At 40.8% G+C, this 18,919-nt stretch overlaps 1 protein-coding gene across 8 annotated transcripts in view; it reads right to left on the bottom strand.

The window, feature by feature from the left end:
* The window catches only part of LOC131236981 (vacuolar protein sorting-associated protein 26A), a 106,834-nt gene that overhangs the window by 81,529 nt on the left and 6,386 nt on the right, over nucleotides 1–18,919 (bottom strand). For 5 of the 8 annotated variants that reach the window (XM_058234573.1, XM_058234575.1, XM_058234574.1 and 2 more), the window contains one exon: nucleotides 14,223–14,273. The exons of the other annotated variants lie outside the window; for them this stretch is intronic. In XM_058234573.1, coding sequence (XP_058090556.1) covers nucleotides 14,223–14,225 — 3 coding nt within the window. In that variant the 5' untranslated portion in view covers nucleotides 14,226–14,273. The remainder of the gene's footprint in view (nucleotides 1–14,222; nucleotides 14,274–18,919) is intronic. 8 annotated transcript variants of the gene reach the window in all.

Genomic DNA, 18,919 nt, shown 5'->3' with positions numbered 1-18,919 from the left:
CAAGGAGGCCCCACCATCGATCTGGATCGATGACGATGTCCAGGGATGACCTCCTAGTTAGAGGATGGCGTTTTGATTCATTGGAGTGGACCCAATAGTCATGTGAATCCCACCATGGGTTCTCATGATCGTGGCCTACTATTTTAATTAATCTAGTACTTTGAGTTTTGCTTATTATTATTATTTGGAATATCATGGATGGTTTAGATTGCTTTAATTGGTTGTTATATTTTATTACCTCGTCTCCAAGTAATAGGTTGTGCACATGGCGCGAATTTTGGGTATAGGATTTTATTATAAATAGGCACCCCTTGTAGTCTTTTTTTCTCATTGAAGATTAATAAAATTTCTGCATTTTTCTGCTCCTCTAAATTCCTGAGTTGTAGAGATTCGATTGGGTGTGAAACCCTCCCTTCCACGAAGAGCTGACTACTGTGGTGCAAAGCCACACCTATCCCGATTCGCCCCTACCTTCTTCCATCCATATTTCTCCTCCTACAAGCATTCCATCTGCAAATCCATCAATATTTGCAGCCGTTTCCCCATCTACAGCAAATTTTCAGAATCTGACCCTACAGGAGGGCTGAAACTTCGGTAGAGCACCATGCACAAACCGTGCATTAGATCGAGCTGAGATTTAGGAGTTTTGGAGTCTATCCCTGGCCGACTAGGTCCAAGGTGGCCTTTTTTGGAATAGTGGGCCCCACACACGTGCAGCCGGAATCACACGCACGTGCGTCTGAGCCATTGCTGCTGTCCACACGTGTAGTACTTCTCTGGTTCGTCTCTTTCATCTCTTTCACTCCTCTTTCACCCAAAATCCCTAAACCTAACCCTAAATTACTTAGATCCCCAATTTTATGCCATTTCTTCAACCTTAGGGTTCCCCGAATTGAAATTTCTAAATCCCTTGGATTGGGGGAATTATTTCTGTGCATGTGGATGAATTTACCCTCCTTTGATTCTTGTTTGGTATATAATTTTGATTGATCCGGCCCTAACATGTGTAGACCTGGATCCGCATAAGATTCCCCTTGATTGAGTGTTTGAACTTTTTGTGTGGGATGTGGAATTTTGTGTAATTGTTTCTAAACTAGAGTGTTTTAAAGCCTGAACATCCTGCATTGCACATCATACTTGAATTTCATGTCCTACATCAAATTTGGTATAAGAGCTTAGGGTTCTTATAGGGGAATGCATTGCATGTTTAGGGTTTAGTTTATTTGTGTCCATTATGCATTAAGTATCATCATATAGAGTTGTTTAGAGGTCTATAATTTCTGATATAGGCTACTGAATTTTCTACTATCAGAAAATCTGCATATCTCTTTGTTGGATTTTCTGTTGACAGATTTTTTTGGGCAAATAGATTGTTGAAAATTGAGTAGTATTGTGTCGTTTTCTATATATAGAGTCCTATAGGAGCATTTAGTCCTATCTAGGCGCATAAGTCGTAGTAGAAGGTCCTTAGATTGAGTTAGTAGTTGTATGCCCACACGTACGGGTCGTGGTTTTAGCTTGCACCCTACACTAAACATGGAGCAATTGCAAGAGTCAATGAACAAGCTAACCCAGCAGTTTAAGTCTTTGGGTAGGCACTTGGAACAATGTATGGACCAACGCTTTGAACAGCTTGATGTGCACATTACCCAACTAGAGACTTCCGCCAGGGAAAACCCCACCATTGGGGAAGATGCCCAATATCGGGCAGGTGGTCAGGGAGATAGACCAAGGAATGGAGGTAGCAGCCAAGGAATCAGTTATGGGCGCGCACCCGTGCACCCATCCCTTGAGGGACATCAAGACTACTATGACCCCGATGCGCAACTTCTCAAAGGAGTTAGAGTAGATGCCCCCACGTTTGATGACCACTTGGACCCTAAAGCTTTTCAAGATTGGTTGGCAGACATGGATCACCTTTTTTAGTGGTACGACATGTACGGCCTTGTGGCTAGAGAGTACACCAGAGGCTAGTGTAGAGTTACCCACTGAGGCCATTCCGGTAGTGGATGAGTTTCATGATATCTTTCCTGATGATCTACCGGATGAGTTTTCCCCTATGAAGGATATACAGCACACCAGGACATGGGACACCATACTACCTATAGCCGAGTTTGCATTTAATAGTTCTGTCGATCGGTCCACAGGTCCAAGTCCTTTTGAATTACTGGTAATAAACCTAGGAAACCTATTGATATTATCCCTATGTCACTGGGCCATAGGCCGTCAGAGTCTGTAGAGTCTTTTGCGCATCCATTCATTCATGACATCAAGAAATCAGGTAGAAGATCATAACTAGTAATGAACATTACACACCTTCTACAGACCAACATAAACGTTTCAAGGAATTTAATGTAAGGGACTCTATGATGGTCTGCATCAAGTCAGATCGATACCCTTAGGGAGTTGTTTGTAAATTACACGCACGTAACACTAGACCATTCAAAATTATAAAATGAAATAGTCTCAATGTGTATGTGGTAGATCTTCCACCTTCCATGGGAATTAGGAGGATCTAGTTGCATTTCAGAGGATCACTAATACATTGTCCGGCCTTTCATGAAATCAGATTGTGTACTGAGTAACTCAGTATGCTAAGGCGTACTAAGTTACGTGTCACGAGCTTATTGGCTCTAAAATGTGGGGCCGCTTCCCTCCTCCAGACGCCAAAACAAACACTGTTAGCTTCTTTTTCTCTCTATCTTCCATGCAAGGAGGAAATGTAGAAGGATCTGCCGCTCCTCTATCCCCAACGGAAATCGGATTGCATACCGAGTTACTCAGTACGGTTTTATCGTACAAAGTAAACTTAGTTGGGCCCACCTTGAATGTATGTGGTCTATCCACGCCGTCCATTAGTTTTTACAACTAATTTAAGGCGTTCAGCTCAAAATTTAAGCATATCCAAAGATCAAGTGGATCATACTATAGGAAACAATAGGAGTAATGATTTCCACTATTGAAACCTTGGTAGGCCCTACAATGATTTTTATTTGTCATCCAACCTGTTCATGATATCATGAAGACATGGATGAAGGGAAAACTATTGATGAAAAGGAAGAATTGAGTTTCGTGAACTTCGTAGTTACTGAATCATTTTTGGTTTGATTCAAAAAAAAATGAAAGAAAAGGACTCCACGGATTGAATTATTTTTGTTCTTTGATAGAGTGCAGTTGACTGTGTCGCTAAGAGACAAGTGAGGCTCCTTACTATATACCTAGTGTGAATATTGAATCCGAACCACCCAAATAGCTGGAACCGTTGTTGATTTGTCATGTGCTCAAAATCAAGTTGATTGGACAATCCAGACCTCTGATTAATGGACATGGGTTTGTTGAATCTTGTCCGTTGACTATTTTTTATGCATTTACAATGCTTAAGTGTCCACCATTGACAGGTTAGAAACATGGTTTTAGTGTAGATATTGGGTGATAATCTGTCTATCGTGTGTCCCACTTTTTGTACGGTTGAGATGTAGAGGCCATGTTTGTGGTGGGGGAGCTTCATCTGATTCTTAGCTACAAGTCAGTTGACTCTGCTCCATCAAAACCCTTATTTTGAAATACCAAGTTTGGAGTGGTCGGTGGTTGTGAATAATGTATGGATAAAGAAAGAGAATTGAGTTCAGCGAACTTCACCATTGTCTTTTGAATGCTAACGTTGATTTTTATTCAAAAAGAAAAATTGGTCTGTGTTTTGTGAATTCCGGATTCCGCTTTGTGAATTCTAGATTTAGATTATGTTGGAAAAAATCAATATTGTGTCAAGAATTCAGTGATAAAAATGAAGAATTGAGTTTCATGAATTTCATAGTTATGGAATCATTTTTGGTTTGATTCGTGAACAAATTGTGTATTTTGGGGTTTTTGATAAAGCGTGATCAACTGTGTTGTTGATAGCAGTTGATAGCAGATAAGTGAGGCTCCTTACTGTACACGTGGCATGAATAGCGAATCCAAACTGTGCAAATAGTGGGAAATGATATTGATTTGTGGTGTACTCAAAATCTAGTTGATTGGACAATCCAGATCTCTGATTAGTGGACATGGGTTTGTGGAATAATTTAATGTTGGGAAAAAAAAAAATCAATGTTCTGTCAAGAATTTAGCAATAAAAATGAAGAATTGAGTTTTTGGTTTGATTCGTGAACAGATTGAAGTATTTTGGGGTTTCTGATAAAGCGTGATCAACTGTGCTGTCAATAGCAGATAAGTGAGGCTCCTTACTGTACACGTGGCATGAATAGTGAATCCAAACCGCTAAAATAGTGGGAAACACTTTTGATTTGTTGTGTACTCAAAATTAGGTTGATTGGAAAATCCAGACCTCTGATTAGCGGACATGGGTTTGTGGAATCTTTTCCATTGACTACTTTCTTTTACACTTTTGCAATGCATCAGGTGTCTGCTAATCGACCAGTTAAGAACATAGTTTAAGTATAGATTTTGGGTGATAATCCATCTACAATGGGTCTCACATTTGGGTGGCTGGGATTTGAGCTACAAGTCATGTTTATACGGGAGGGGAGCTTCACCTGTATCCTCACAACAACTCAGTTGACTCTACTATATCAAAACCTTTAGTTTAGATAAAGAAAAAGAATTGAGTATACTGAATTTCATATTGTTTTTTTTTTTCTGTTGGGGAGAGAGGAGCGGTAGATCCTTCTACGTTTCCTCATTACACGGAAGAGAGAGAAAGAGAGAGAAGCTAACGGCGTTTGTTTTGACGTTTGGAGGAGGGATGCGACCCCACATCTTAGAGCCAATAAGCTCGTGACACGTCAACTCAGTATGCCTTAGCGTACTGAGTTACTCAATACACAATCCGATTCTGCCTTTCACCAATCCATCCTGATTCCCCAGACCTTTTCCTTGATCCATGGCCCCCTCCCGACCCATCTTCCCAGCCTCTACCTCCCATACCTACCCTTCCCACACCCAGAGAGGAGATAGAGGATATTCTAGACCATCAGATAGTATCGACGTTGGATGGTGGATTTCAAAAGTTTTTGGTCAAGTGAAAGTCATGCCCAGCTTCAGACAGTACATGGCTCGCTAAGGAAGAGCTTCAAAGACTTGATCTTGACATCTCGGAGCAGTTCAAGAGTTTTGTTTCGCCAGTGGTGAAACCTTTGCAACCGGGGAGAATTGATGGGGACATATCGCGCACACGAACGCCCCTTACGCACGTACGCAAGGAGGCCCCACCATCGATCTGGATTGATAACGACGTCCAGGGAGGGCCTCCTAATTAGAGGACGGCGTTTTGATTCGTTGGAGTGGACCCGATAGTCATGTGAATCCCACCATGGGTTCTCATGATCGTAGCCCACTATTCTAATTAATCTAGTACTTTGGGTTTTGCTTATTATTATTATTAGGAATATCATGGATGGTTTAGATTGCTTTGATTGGTTGTTATTTTTTATTACTTCGTCTCCAAGTAATAGGTTGCGCACATGGCGCGAGTTTTGGGGTATAGGGTTTTATTATAAATAGGCACCCCTTGTAGTCTTTTTTCTCATTGAAGATTAATAAAATTTTTGCAGTTTTTTCCTGCTTCCCTGAGTTTCTAAGTTGGGAAAATCCAATTGGGTGTGAAACCCTCCCTTCCTTGAAGGGCTGACTACCGTGGTGCGAAACCACACGAATTCTGATTCGTTCCCACCTTCTACCTTCCATATTTCTCTTCTCCTACAGCCATCTCTCTGCAAATTCATCAATATTTTGCAGATGTTTCTTTTATACAACAGATTTCTGGAATTTGGCCCTGCAGGAGAGCTGAAACTTCGGCGGAGTACCACGCACAGATTGATCATCGGATCGAGCTGAGATTTGGGGGTTTTGGAGTCCATCACTAGCCGACCAGGGCCAAGGTGGCCTTTTTCTGAATAGTGGGCCCCACACACGTGCGGTCGGGATCACACGCACATGCGTCTGGGCCATTGTCGTTGTCCACACGTGCAGTACTTATCCGATTCGTCTCTTTCCTCTCTTTCACTCCTCTTTCACCCAAAATCCCTAAACCTAACCCTAAATTACTCAGATCCCCAATTTTATGCCCTTTCTTCAACCTTAAGGTTCCTCAAATAGAAATTTCTGAATCCCTTGGATTGGGGAAATTATTTTTGTACATGTGTGAATGAATTTACCCTCCTTTGATTCTTGTTTGGTCTATAATTTTGATTGATCCGGCCCTAGCATGTGTAGACCTGGATCCGCATAAGATTCCCCTTGATTGAGTGTTTGAACTTTTTATGTGGGATGTGGAATTTTGTGTAATTGTTTCTAAACTAGTGTGTTCTAAAGACTGAACATCTTGCACATCATACTTGAATTTTATGTCTTGCATTGATTTTACAAAATGATCTTGGATAAGACTTTACTGAATCTAAGAGCAAAACATTGGCCAAAATTTTATATGAGCTTTCTATAAGGATAATAACATGAAAGTCTTTTAACATCTGCACTCCTTCAATTTTGGGAATGAGAGCTATGAAGGTCGCACTAAGTTCAAAGTCAACTACTAGCAAAAAAAATCTGAAATGAAATCCATCACATCATAGCTAACCAATGGCCAAAACTTGTGGAAAGAAAAAAAAAAAAAAAAAAAACATTATTGGAAAGCCGTCAGGCCCGAGGCTTTATCACCACATCGAATCGAGGGCAGATTTGACTTCTTCTTCTACAATTGGATTATTAAGGAAGTTTGCATCTTCAGTTAATAGTCTAGGGAATTCCAGATTATCTAATAACGGTCACCTCCATTAAGCAATTGAAAGCAACTTTTCATTAAAAAGGACAATGGAGTCGCAAATTTGTCCCTTGTCCAAAGTGTTAGAACCATCCACCACTAAAGAACTGATTTTGTTAACTCGAGCTTGAGCACTATACAAGCAATGAAAGAATCGAGTATTCTTATCCCCCTCTTTCAACCACGAAGCTCCGGATCGCTGCCGCCATTTGATTCCGTCCTCCTCTAAAAATGAGGCATAGTTAGCAGGTAAGGATGCTCTTTCTCCCCGATCTTCTTCCAATAATAAGCTAGCGTCTTCCTTGATGTCCTGATCTTGAATCTTGAGCAATGTATAATCAAATTCAGCTTCACTCGCACCTAGGGCATCCTTTTAGAATTTAATTTTATCTTTCAACATCTTAAGGTTTCGACTTTACCCAAAGCATGCATGGCCATGGGCTACAGAGGAGGACCACTAGTCTTTGACAAGATTCGAGAAACCTTTAATTTCCAACCAGGCCGCCTCAAACCAAAAAAGTCTAAGACCCCAATTTAAATCAGAAACCTCCAAAACAATTGGTCTATGGTCAGAAACTAATCTTGGCAAACCCCATTGAGTGTCTAGGAGAAATTTTGCGAGCCATTCAAGCGAGACTAGGAACATGTCCAAACGAGAGAGAATAGGATTAGCCTAATCGTTTAACCAAGTAAATTTAGCTCCCCCTAAGGGAAGGTCAACCGAATCATGAGAAGCAACCCAATTTGAAAATAAGTGATTAAAGGTCCAAGTCTTTTTTTTCAAAATGGCAAATGCCTGGTGGTCCGAATATAATGTTATTGAGTGGGCTCATTTCAGATTTTGCAAAAAGTTACAGGTTATCAAATCCAATTTGCAAGCTTGGGCCAAGGACCGGAAGGCTATAGAAGAAACCAAATTTGACTTCATCCCACACTACGTTGAAGAAGTAAACATCAAAGAAGTGCAAGGTGGGATCAAGGAGTGCATGAGGGCTCAAAGGCTGGATCCCAGAAGAGAATGGAAGTTCCTTATCCATTAGGAAGAACTTGCATTGAGACAACATTCCAGAGCCTTATGGTTGAAAGAGGGAGATCAAAATACCGCATACTTTCACAGCATGGACAATGCGAGGAACACGATCAAGCGCCATCAAGTTAACGGCAGATGGCCTGAAGTGAAAGAGAAGATCCAAGAGGCGAGAGTGGAGTTCTTTAAAACCTTGTACTCTAAGGAGGAGCTCCATAGACCTCTGTTTAAAGGCATCCAACTCAAATCCCTACTAGAAGAAACATTTCATGGACTAGAAAGTCCTTTCGAAAAAGAGGAGATCAATGGTGTGGTTATGGACATGGATAGCAACAAGGTTCTAAGGATTGATGGCTTTACGATCAAGTTTTTTAAGCACTATTGGGAGATCGTTAAGGAGGACATGATGGACTTCTTTAGAGAATATTACAATAGACGTCAATTGAACAGGAGCTTGAACGCCACATTTATCTACCTCATCGCAAAAAAAGACGGGCGCCGCGCGGCAGAATTGAAAGACTTCATACCCATCAGTCTAATAGGTAGTTTATATGAAATCATTGCAAAATTCTTTATTAATAGACTAAGAAAGATTATGCATTTTCTAATCTCCCCATCCCAAGGAGCCTTCTTGGAAGAGAGGCAAATCTCAGACGGCATTCTTATAGCGAATGAATGCATTCATCCTATGCATATTGCTAAAATCCCCAGAGTTGTTTGCAAGATTGACATGGAGAAGGCGTACAATAGAGTAGACTAGGGTTTCTTAATATACATGATGAACAGAATGGGATTTAAAGCCAAATAGATCAAATGGATTACAGAATGCATTTCGTCAGCCCATTTCTCCATCATAACGAATGGCTCGTCATGCAATTTCTTCAAGAGCTCTAGAGGTATTTGCTAAGGAGATCCTCTCTACCCCTTCTTGTTCTTGATGGTAGTTGCGGATATGAGATATCTTTTCAAAGAGGCATCTCTTAAGATATCACTTCTCAAATTCGGAGATGAAATTATTATTTTTATTTTTATTTTTTTAAGGTTAACTATGAATTTATTAAGAAGGCGGCAAAGCTGCAAAGAATACAACAAAAGAAAATCACAAAGAAGACCAATCAAAGCCGGAAAGGTTACAATCCCTAAGCTTTGCGGACGCAACCGCCCACCCCATAATTAGAGATCACACAATGCAAAAGACTGACTTCACATTCCTAGAAGAGTCATTAAAACATCTATTGTTTCTTTCAATCCAGATGCACCATAAACCCGCAAGAAGCAAAAGCCACCACACCTTTCGGCCCAATTTTCCAACATCACCGCCATGCCAATGAACTAGCAAGTCATTAACTAAATTGGGGAATACCCAAGCTACCCCAAAAGATGCCAGAAAACTATCCCATACTTCCTTGGCAAAAGGACAGCAGGAGAAGGTGGTCCATTGATTCTTCACTGCATAAACACATGGGACAAGCGTTGATAATCACTAGACCATGCTTTCTCAAGTTATCATAAGCAATGTTCGAAATATCGGTATCGTGTTACGTATCGCATTCTTGGGATACAAATACGTATCGGTTATCGCATGGGATATATCGGTTGTATCGTGTAATGTATCGTTGTTGTTGTTGTAAACATTGGGAAATTGGTTGAACTTTTCAATGAAACTTCGGTGATTGTTAAAAAAGACATCAATACACACTTATAAATCAAAACATAACAAAAAAAAAAGTACACACGTATGGGGTCCTAATCTATGCGTTGTCTAACTGAATTGATGCAAGTATATTCAATGTCTATTCATATAATTTAAAAATGTAAGAAGACTTGTGGAAACACAAGCAATACATTCAAAAGCAAAAGAAGAATCACTAGATTAGGTTACATGTTTGATTTCATGTTTGGACACAAAGATTGCAAAAGATTTGCGAGAAATTGGGAAATCGAAGCTCCAAATCTCGAAATCGAAGCTCCCAATCCATGATTTTTCATGCAAAAAATGAATAATCATGGATTTATAACAATTTGACACTAGTTTAACATGATTTACATTAAATAAAAGGATCAAAATTCGAAAATGCTCACCAGATCAAACATGTGGGATATATCGCACTACTTGTGCATTTCGTATCACAATGGTGGGATACAAGATATATCGTGGGATATATCGGCCGATATCGTCGACATTTAAAATACTAATCATAAGTAAGGATTCTTCTAACCAACCATGCAAATGTTGAAATCTTGGAAGGGTCCCCATATGACCATAAAACCGAACAAAACAGATTGCGAAGCCTAGCCCCGGTACCAGAAAGAGAGCGAAAGAAGGAAGAAACGGTGAAATACCTAGATTTGTTGACATTCCATCAAACCGAATCTGGATCCTCCGTGAGATGCACAGAAACAAGCATACTAAGCAAACACAATAGTTCGTCCTCTTCATTTTCCGACAGATTTCTCTAAATCAAAGGAAGTTCGTGACCAAAGGGTCATTGCCTAACATAGCACTTTTCTACAGTGACATCCAAATTCAACATTGCACGAGCTAAATTTGGAAATTGATCCAGCAAACATCTCTCGCCTAGCCAAGTGTCCTTCTCGAATTGGATTTTTGAACCCATACCTGCAACAAAACAGACCCCTTCTTAATAGAGCTTTTCATCTTCATGATAGCTCTCCAAACCCCTGAGCCCTGTACACTGAGGAATTCTTGGGCCACGAGCCCTCTTTCTCCACCCCACACTTCCTACCTATGACTTTCTTCCGGAGAGAACCTTCTTCTGACACAAAACACCAAAGCCATTTTCCCAATAGCGCCCTGTTCATGGAGTCTAGGTCTATCACACCTAAACCACATGCCTCCTTAGGCATACAAACCAAATCCCATCTCAAGAGTTAGAACTTCCACTTGTCCTCTCCCCCTTGCCAGAGGAAATCTCTTCCTAACTTCTCCAACTTGTCCAGAACACTCTTCAGGCATCTGAAAATGGACATGAAGTACAAAGGAACACTTGACAGAACCACCTTGATCATCGTAATTCTACCTCCAATAGACATACATCTCTTTTTCCACATTGATAACTTGCGCTCGAATCTTTCAATGATGGGTCCCAGAGATGCTTACCAACCTAACCTAAACAGAGAGGGAGGCCCAAATATTTAGACGAGAATGTCCCCACTTTGCATCCAAACGTCATCGCTAGAATGCTGATTTCTTCCAGAGGGAGATTGATACCCAATAGTTCATACTTGCTTTCATTAATGTGCAGGCTCGACACAGCTTCAAAACAAAGGAAAGCTTTACGAAGGTTGTCGACTTGCTGCGGATCCGCCTCGGAGACGGCATTATGCTCTTCTGCAAAGCAGATTCAGATGAAATCATCAACATAAAGGCCATCCTTTGATGCTTTGAGGCAATATCGAATCTTAAAGTCAACTTGTCCAAGAGCTTGTTATCCAAGATTGGGAATTGGGATAAATGAATAGGGTATGATAGAAGGCTTCAAGGTTGGATCGCTTACGATATCACATCTCCAATTTGGAGATGATGTTGTGGTCTTCTACTAAGCAGATACACATGAAATCATCAACATAAAGGCCATTCTTTGATGCTTTGAGGTGGTATCAAGTCTTAAAATCAACCTATACAAGAGCTCGTTGTCCTTTATTGGAATAAATGAAGAGAGCCTCAAGTTTCTGGCTAATCAGATAGGTTGCAAATCCCTCAATTTCCTTATCACATACCTTGGTTTGCGTTGGGAGTGGTGGGGGCATCATCGAGAATTTGGAATCCGGTGATCAAAAGGATTGAGAAGAGGCTTCACGGAAGAGAGGCCACCTGTCCTTGGGAGGTGGATTGCACTTATTAGATCGATGTTGACCAATCTCCGTCTACTTCTTATCCTTATTCAAGATTCCTACTTCGGTTGCAACAAGAATAGAAAAAATCTAAAGGCAGTTCTTATGGGGATCATTGGCGGACAAGAAGAATCTTCATTTGATGAAATCGAAGGCAATCTGAAAAGCAAAAGAGGCAAGTGGGCTAGGCAACGAAAAGGTTAGAGAAAGAAATAGAAGTTTACTCAGTAAATGGTGGTGGCATTTTGGGAGAGAAAAAGAGGCATTTTGGTGGAAATTAATTGTAGAGAAGGGGAATCAAACAGGGGTTGGGACCAAAACATTCCTCGGAGGAATGCCGTGTTAAAAATGTGGAGAGACGTTGCTGATTCAGGAAACAGGTCGAAGCGCTGGGGCAAGACACTGGGAGATGGTTTTAGGTTCTCCGTCAACAATGGGGAGGTGACGCTTTTCCAGGAGGATGTGTGGGCAAGCAACAACTTGCTGGCTTCCAGTTTCCCGAACCTCTACAGACTGGTGGGGAAGAAGCATGTATCAGTGAAGGATTGTGTGGAAATTAGATGTGAGAATATTGGGTGGAATATTATATTAAGAAGGAATTTAAAAGATGAGGAAATGATCAAGTTTCAATCCCTGCTATCTATATTACAGAATGTCCGTCTATCCCCCGATGAATGTAGATGAAAGAGTCTGGATTTGGGAGAAATCCATAAAATTCACGGCAAAGTCCTTTCTTCGTCAAGTATCCAGCGAAGTTGATATGCAGTCAGCTAACTCTTGTGGAAAGAAAGAAATACCAAAATCTTCAGGGACGTCCAGATTCCCATCAAAGGCTTTATCGACAAAATTAAAGGCTCCATCTTCGAATAGTCAGGTTACATAGAGGAGCTCACCAGGTGGTCCAGTGTTGTGGTGTGGATGAATGGTGTAGCAGAGGGGGATAACATTAGTTACCATCGTCTCCTCCCTGGTTAAACACTTCGTTTAACCAGTAAGTGTGGGATCGCATTGTAGTTTTCTTTCAAGTTGTGCCTTGTATTTTTAATCCTGTGCTGCAGTTCTTTGCCTTTAATGAATGTTTTAGTTAGTTGATCAAGAAAATAAATAAATAAATAAGTTGGGAGGATCATCTACTTGTGGAAAGCAATTTCAAAATGAATCCGGTTCTTGGAGGCTAGCAAGTACATTGATGAGACATTGGAGTTGTCTAGAGATCTTAGACTTTCTCTAGTTGGCTTGAGATGATCTTTTAGTCACAGTTTTCATGTCAATGAGGTAACCTACTAAGTTTAACAAAAGATACTTCTTAGATCAACTGTTTGCATGGGAACAATCTTACCTGTCGAATACACGAAAAAAAAAAACAATAATAATAATGATGATACAACCATTCAAATGCTTACATCTAGTGCCCACTAAGGGCCTGTTTGGTTCCACGTAATTAAAGGTAAATTAAGGGCATGTTTGATAGTCAGTAAATACAGACAATTGATGGTAAAAGTACAATGATAGCTTTTGCAGGTTTTTGGAAAAGGCAGAATCTCCACCTCAAAAACTATGCAAATTTCAACCTTCTTCCAAGCCAAAATTTGTAGGCCCTACCATGATATATTTGTTATATCCACATTGCTCATTCATTTTTTCAAATCGTTTTATTGTGTGAGCCCAAAAATGAGGCAGATCCAAAGCTCAAGTGGACCACACCACAACAATCAGTAGGTTCAATGGTGGACATCATTATTCCCATTGTGGGCCACTTGAGCTTTGGATCTAACCCCATTTTAGGCTCATGCCCTAAAATGATCAGACAAAATGAAGGAACGGCATGGATGAAACATATATATATCATGGTAGGGCCCACAAATTTTGTCACGTAGCGCGGTAACCAACCTCAGCTCCCTTTACATTTTTTTTTTTAAATGCAAAAGTTAATAATTATTTCTTATTTACATTTGACTACATGTAATTACAACCAATCAAACAAGCCCTAAGGTAATTACATTCGTATTTACTCCAGCAAGATTTGACAGGTACGGCAATCCAAAGGTCACTCAATTTGCGTGACATCCTTACAATGTATACGTGGCAAAACTTTGTGGGCCCCACCATGTTGTATGTGTTATATCCACGCCGTCCATTCATTTTGCCGAATCATTTTAGGACATCAACCCTAAAATGAGGAAGATCCAAAGATCAAGTAGACCACACTAAAGGAAGCAGTGGGAATAATGACTCCACCATTGAACCCACTGTTTTCTATGGTGTGGTTCACTTGAGCTTTGGATCTGCCTCATTTTTCGGCTCATGTCCTAAAATGATCTGAGAAAATGAATGGACAGTGTAGATATAACACGTACATCATGGTGGGGCCCACAGAGTTTTTGCTTCTACGAGGTTGAGCTTTGTGTGAAATTCAACGTGAAATTCCACCAATATTTCAAACAACGCCCTTGCTCATTATTATGCTTTTACCATAGTTTACCTGTATTTTCACCAAACCAAACAGGCCCTAAGATGCAAATTCAAATATCAATCAATGCAATTGCAATGTGATCTAGTACATTATAACTTATAAGAACTTACCATGCTTTAATGGTCAAATACTGATCCGCGAACTTATTTTAGATAGAAGACCTACAAACATAAAAATTAGTGAAGTGTCACTTTCAATTTCTTAATGAACATCTCATCATCATCATCTAAGCCTCATCCCACAATGGGATTGGCAACATGAATCTTGTTCCATCATTCTTTGGATTCATGATGAAAGTTACGGTGTAAGTTTGACACCGGCTGCCAACTTGACGGAACCCTCCTTTATCAGGACTGGGGACCAGCAATAATAGCACAAAATTCCCATAGGTGCTATGTAATAGACTATTACATAGGTTAATTACAATCAAGCGCTATCTAATAGTCTATAACATGGTTGATTACAACCAACGAGTTTATTAAAATCAGTAAGTTAAAGAAGTGCATGTGGAGTGATTTGAACATCTAAAAGAACTAATGTGTATATACAATCATCACTTGCATTTTGAACAAGACATTGTCTAAAAGCAATGTAGAGATCTTAACTGAAAAGACATTGTCTAAAAGCAATATAGAGATCTTAACTGACAACCTCTTAGAACCATCACTCCCTACACGTAAGTAGGGGTGGCAATGGGCCGGGTTTGGACTAGGCTAGACCCAGGCTTGACCTGACACTTAAGATCCAAGGCATGAGCCCAGCCCGAGCCCTGATTAGCCTAAAACAGCAGGCCCAAGCCTGAGACTGAAATTTTCCACCAATCCTGAAAATTGATAAAATCCCTATTTTTCCACTTGAATAACCCTAATATATCCGTTGATCAAGTATGGCCCACATCCACAAAGAAATAGACATTTTAGAGAAATGACAGCAACTATCTATATTCAAGATGGATGGGTTGCCTAACTGAAGATTGGAATGGCATATTTGTAGGATATAACACATGTACATATAAATTTGGTTGGACTGGGCTAAAATGACATGAGCCCAAGCCCGACCCAAAAGTTGATCAGGCCATGCATGCAAGGCCCAAGCCCTGCCCATGAGCCAAGCTAACAGGTTCTTGCCCAGCCCAAAGCCAGGTTGGACTCATCGGGTCGGGCAGGCTACCCAGCCCATTGCCCCCGTACACTGAAGCTGAAAAACAGTACTTATCAAGAGGCACCTTAACATTCCTTGATGGAGAAACAATGATGTGTGTGTGTGTGTCTGTGAGTGAGTTTGGGTGGGTGGCGGTGGGTGGATGAGTGTGGAGCCAAAATTCTTTTGCTTTCCTACATGGAAAGCTAAGAGCTATAGTGAAGAGGACTTTAATTAAAAGACAAGAAATGAGTGGGTGGTGCAGCAGCTTCTGATGTAAAAAACGAAGAAGTTTCCCAAAAAACTAGGAAACAGAAGGCCAAGGGAAGTGGGCCTCCAAGGCCCTTCATAGCCTTCAGTCCATCAACATAAAGAAACACAGAGTCCTTAACAATGGCAAAGGAGCATTTCTCAGATCTATCCTTAAGGATCGTTCTAAGCAACTCCGCTTTGTTACAATGGACCAGGGCCCAGGAGGTTAGGTTTTGTTTCAGGGAATATTGAAGATGTAATTTCAGACACTAGATAATGGATCTGACAATCCACTAGGCTCTTTCGATACCTCAGGGGCACTCCACTTTTTGTTGTTTGAAAATTCTACTTCCTCTCTTTAATTTAATGGAATCTTCAATATCTTCTCAAAAAAAAAAAAAAAACATAAAGAAAGAGAGCAGCACCCAATGAATGATGGATGCTCAAGGCCCAAGTCTCAGTGTAAAAGGAAATTTTTGCACTACCTATGGCTATTAGGAAACGTATGGAAGGCCCCACCTTTGTAACTCCTTCAATGATGGATGCTCACGGCCCAAGTAAACAGAAGTCTTTTGTAACATAGTTTTACTTATTTACACATGGCCTATAATTGGTTGGGTTTGGTTGGGAGTTCAGTTAATTAGGAAATATGATTATGGTTATGGTTAGGGTTAGGTTAGCCATTTAAAAAAAAAAAAAAACAATTAAGGTTAGGTTAAGTGTGGCTTAGTCTTGTGCCAGGGTTAGGGTTATATTTATTACTACTAAAAACTGCGCATGCGATTGCACATGGGAGGCACTCCATGTTGGTGTCTCTTTTTATATTTAGAAGAGCTACCCTATAGTGATTGTTGAACACATGGTGACCCTTTCATTGTACTTGTCGAACAGATTTGTGGTGATCTAGACCAGTAGAATTGTTGGCCCAATTGTTTATGGATCATAACCCACAAAAACATTGATCAGACGATCATGACAGTTGAGCACCTTATTTACCCGTTGAATTTGGAAACTGACAACTTTTCTTCGTAACCATGATAGGCACATGGTTAAGATTGTTTGATCAATGTGACACTTGTGATACAGACCATCAATAATGGGCATCACAATCTGCATAAAATAGCAAAGGTTGAAGATGTAACAAATCCAAACCCCTGCACTTGAGGCTGCCTCCAGCAGTTCAATGCAAAAAATCTTTCAAACCAAGAATCTCAGACCGATGCGGGATTTTTCTTTTTTCTTTTTTTTTTTTCGATAGATGACTTATGCAGGAATGTTGGATCAACCAGGATCAAAATTAACTGAAGCAACAATGAAAGGATGCCACAAAATGCGTCCTGAATTTTCAAACCCCATAGAGATTCGGACAACTGCCTTTCAGGAGGCGCAACTTTTCACCCCGGTGTCCATTTTGAGCATTTCATAGCTAGTTTCAGCAGTCTTTTCTCTAGATCTAACAATTGTCTCTACAAGTATTGTGAGATGTCACCATTTTGGGCTTCAAGGCAATGAAACTTATCTCAACTTTTAAGCCTTTTTTTTTTGAAGGTATTTTGCTACTTTTAAATAGTTAGTGGTGGGGATTAAACGTAAGTAAGATTTATAAGATTAGTGGTTAGGACTAAAAGTCGCTAACATTTATAAAATTAGTGATGAGAATAGAAGTTAAATAGGGTTTGTTTTAGCTTTGCTTATAAAAGATGTACAGAAGAGAAGAAAGACCAGCTTTATAGTTTTATAACTAAAAAATTTGTTCTTCCTGTGTTTGACAATCTTGGCCCTTCAGGAAGTCAAGCCAGCAGGTCATACCATTGGCCCTTTAGGAATCTCTGCTCAACATCCAGAAGTATTATTGCATTTTGCGACAAACCAATTAGAATGGGATGCTGCCATTCTGATGTAATTCCCTGGATTTCAGGAGTCGATGTTGCACCTTGGTCCATGATTTTAAGTCATCAAGCGATTAACACTATTGCTGCCAGGCTAAATATTTCATTTGCCCTGGCTCCGAATGGTGTTAACTCTGTTGTTTCAGCTTTGGCTAACTCAGGCACATCCCGTCCTGCTTTTTGTATCGGGAATTCCATTCCCCTTCCTGATGTAGTCTCAGATGGGGGTCTTGGAAAATAACAACAAATTCTGAATCTAGGCTTGGTTCAGCAAAGTATGGGACAAACAGGATAGGCTTATTGTTTAAAATAAGGGAAATTAAGACTGGATAGGGTAGGCTCAGAGTTCAAGGGTTAAAGGAAAATAGGTGTTGACATATGAATTTTGGTACTTAGCCAAAATGGCCCCACACATTCGACAAAACCATTGCGCCACATCAGCTCAGCTCCAGTAGCTCTACATCGAACAATGACATCATCACATCGCACGAGGAAGCAGGAAACCAATGGAAGGCTCTGTGCTGCAAACTACCAAGGCAAGCGCAGAGATCCACACCTCCAGGCACCGAGAAAATCAGGCCCACAACCCTATAAATCCCCCTGACACTCACTAGAGACGACGGAGAGAGTGAGAGAGGGGGGGGGGGAGAGAGAGAGAGAGAAGAATCATAACAAAAGAGAGATCGAGACGAAAAGAGACGGAGAACTTAGAACCTCCAGGCACATACGCCCATAAGGTGAGCCTCACTTGCCTGAACCTTTTGTCCCCTTCATTAGGATGGCCTTGCTCCATGCGCTAGGGATCTCAATGAATGGAGAAGCCTTGCACTATGCGCCGAGACCCCACGATGCAAGCCTTGATGCCAAGTGCCAAGCGCTATTGGATTGAGCTTTGCGCCCAAACACAGATCCACCAACATCATCTGCGCATAAGCGTAGTTCTCCTTTAACCCACAGGATGGCTACGGGCGAAGACATCCCATGGTGGACCTCTCATACAGCCACACCCCGGATCAGGCGCATACCCCCCTTAACGGTTGGCACCAGCGCAAAGGATCTCATAACCCCATGGTGAGAGCTAGAGAACCATCATCCACCTATCATTAGCATGTGAGCCCCCACAACATTGTCAAGTCATTTGCTCATGTACGCCAAGGCTAACGCGACCTTCTTGATTCTAGACACTCTAAAGACGAAAAACCAAGGACTCAAAATACATCCTATGCCATGATAGGACACCTGCTCTGGTTTTTACCTTTTAACCAAGGGTTCTCCCCAGAGATGTAATTAAGGGCCTGTGTCGGAACACATCCCGAAATGTAACAACTCCCAAATATTAATGAAATCCACTTAACTCGACTTTCTTTCAAGTACACTGTACACAACATGTGAGTATTCATGTTTATTTGCAAGTAGGGTTCAAAATAATCAACAACTCCTCAAGGACAGCAACAACACCTTAATGCGGTCAAGAGACTCTAAATCTCCTCACAACAATTTGTCCCTTTCTCACGCCTCGCTGGCCA

This window comes from Magnolia sinica, chromosome 2 (assembly GCF_029962835.1).
Source record: "Magnolia sinica isolate HGM2019 chromosome 2, MsV1, whole genome shotgun sequence".
Lineage (NCBI taxonomy): Eukaryota > Viridiplantae > Streptophyta > Magnoliopsida > Magnoliales > Magnoliaceae > Magnolia > Magnolia sinica.
This window is presented reverse-complemented; position numbering and strand designations above follow the sequence as displayed.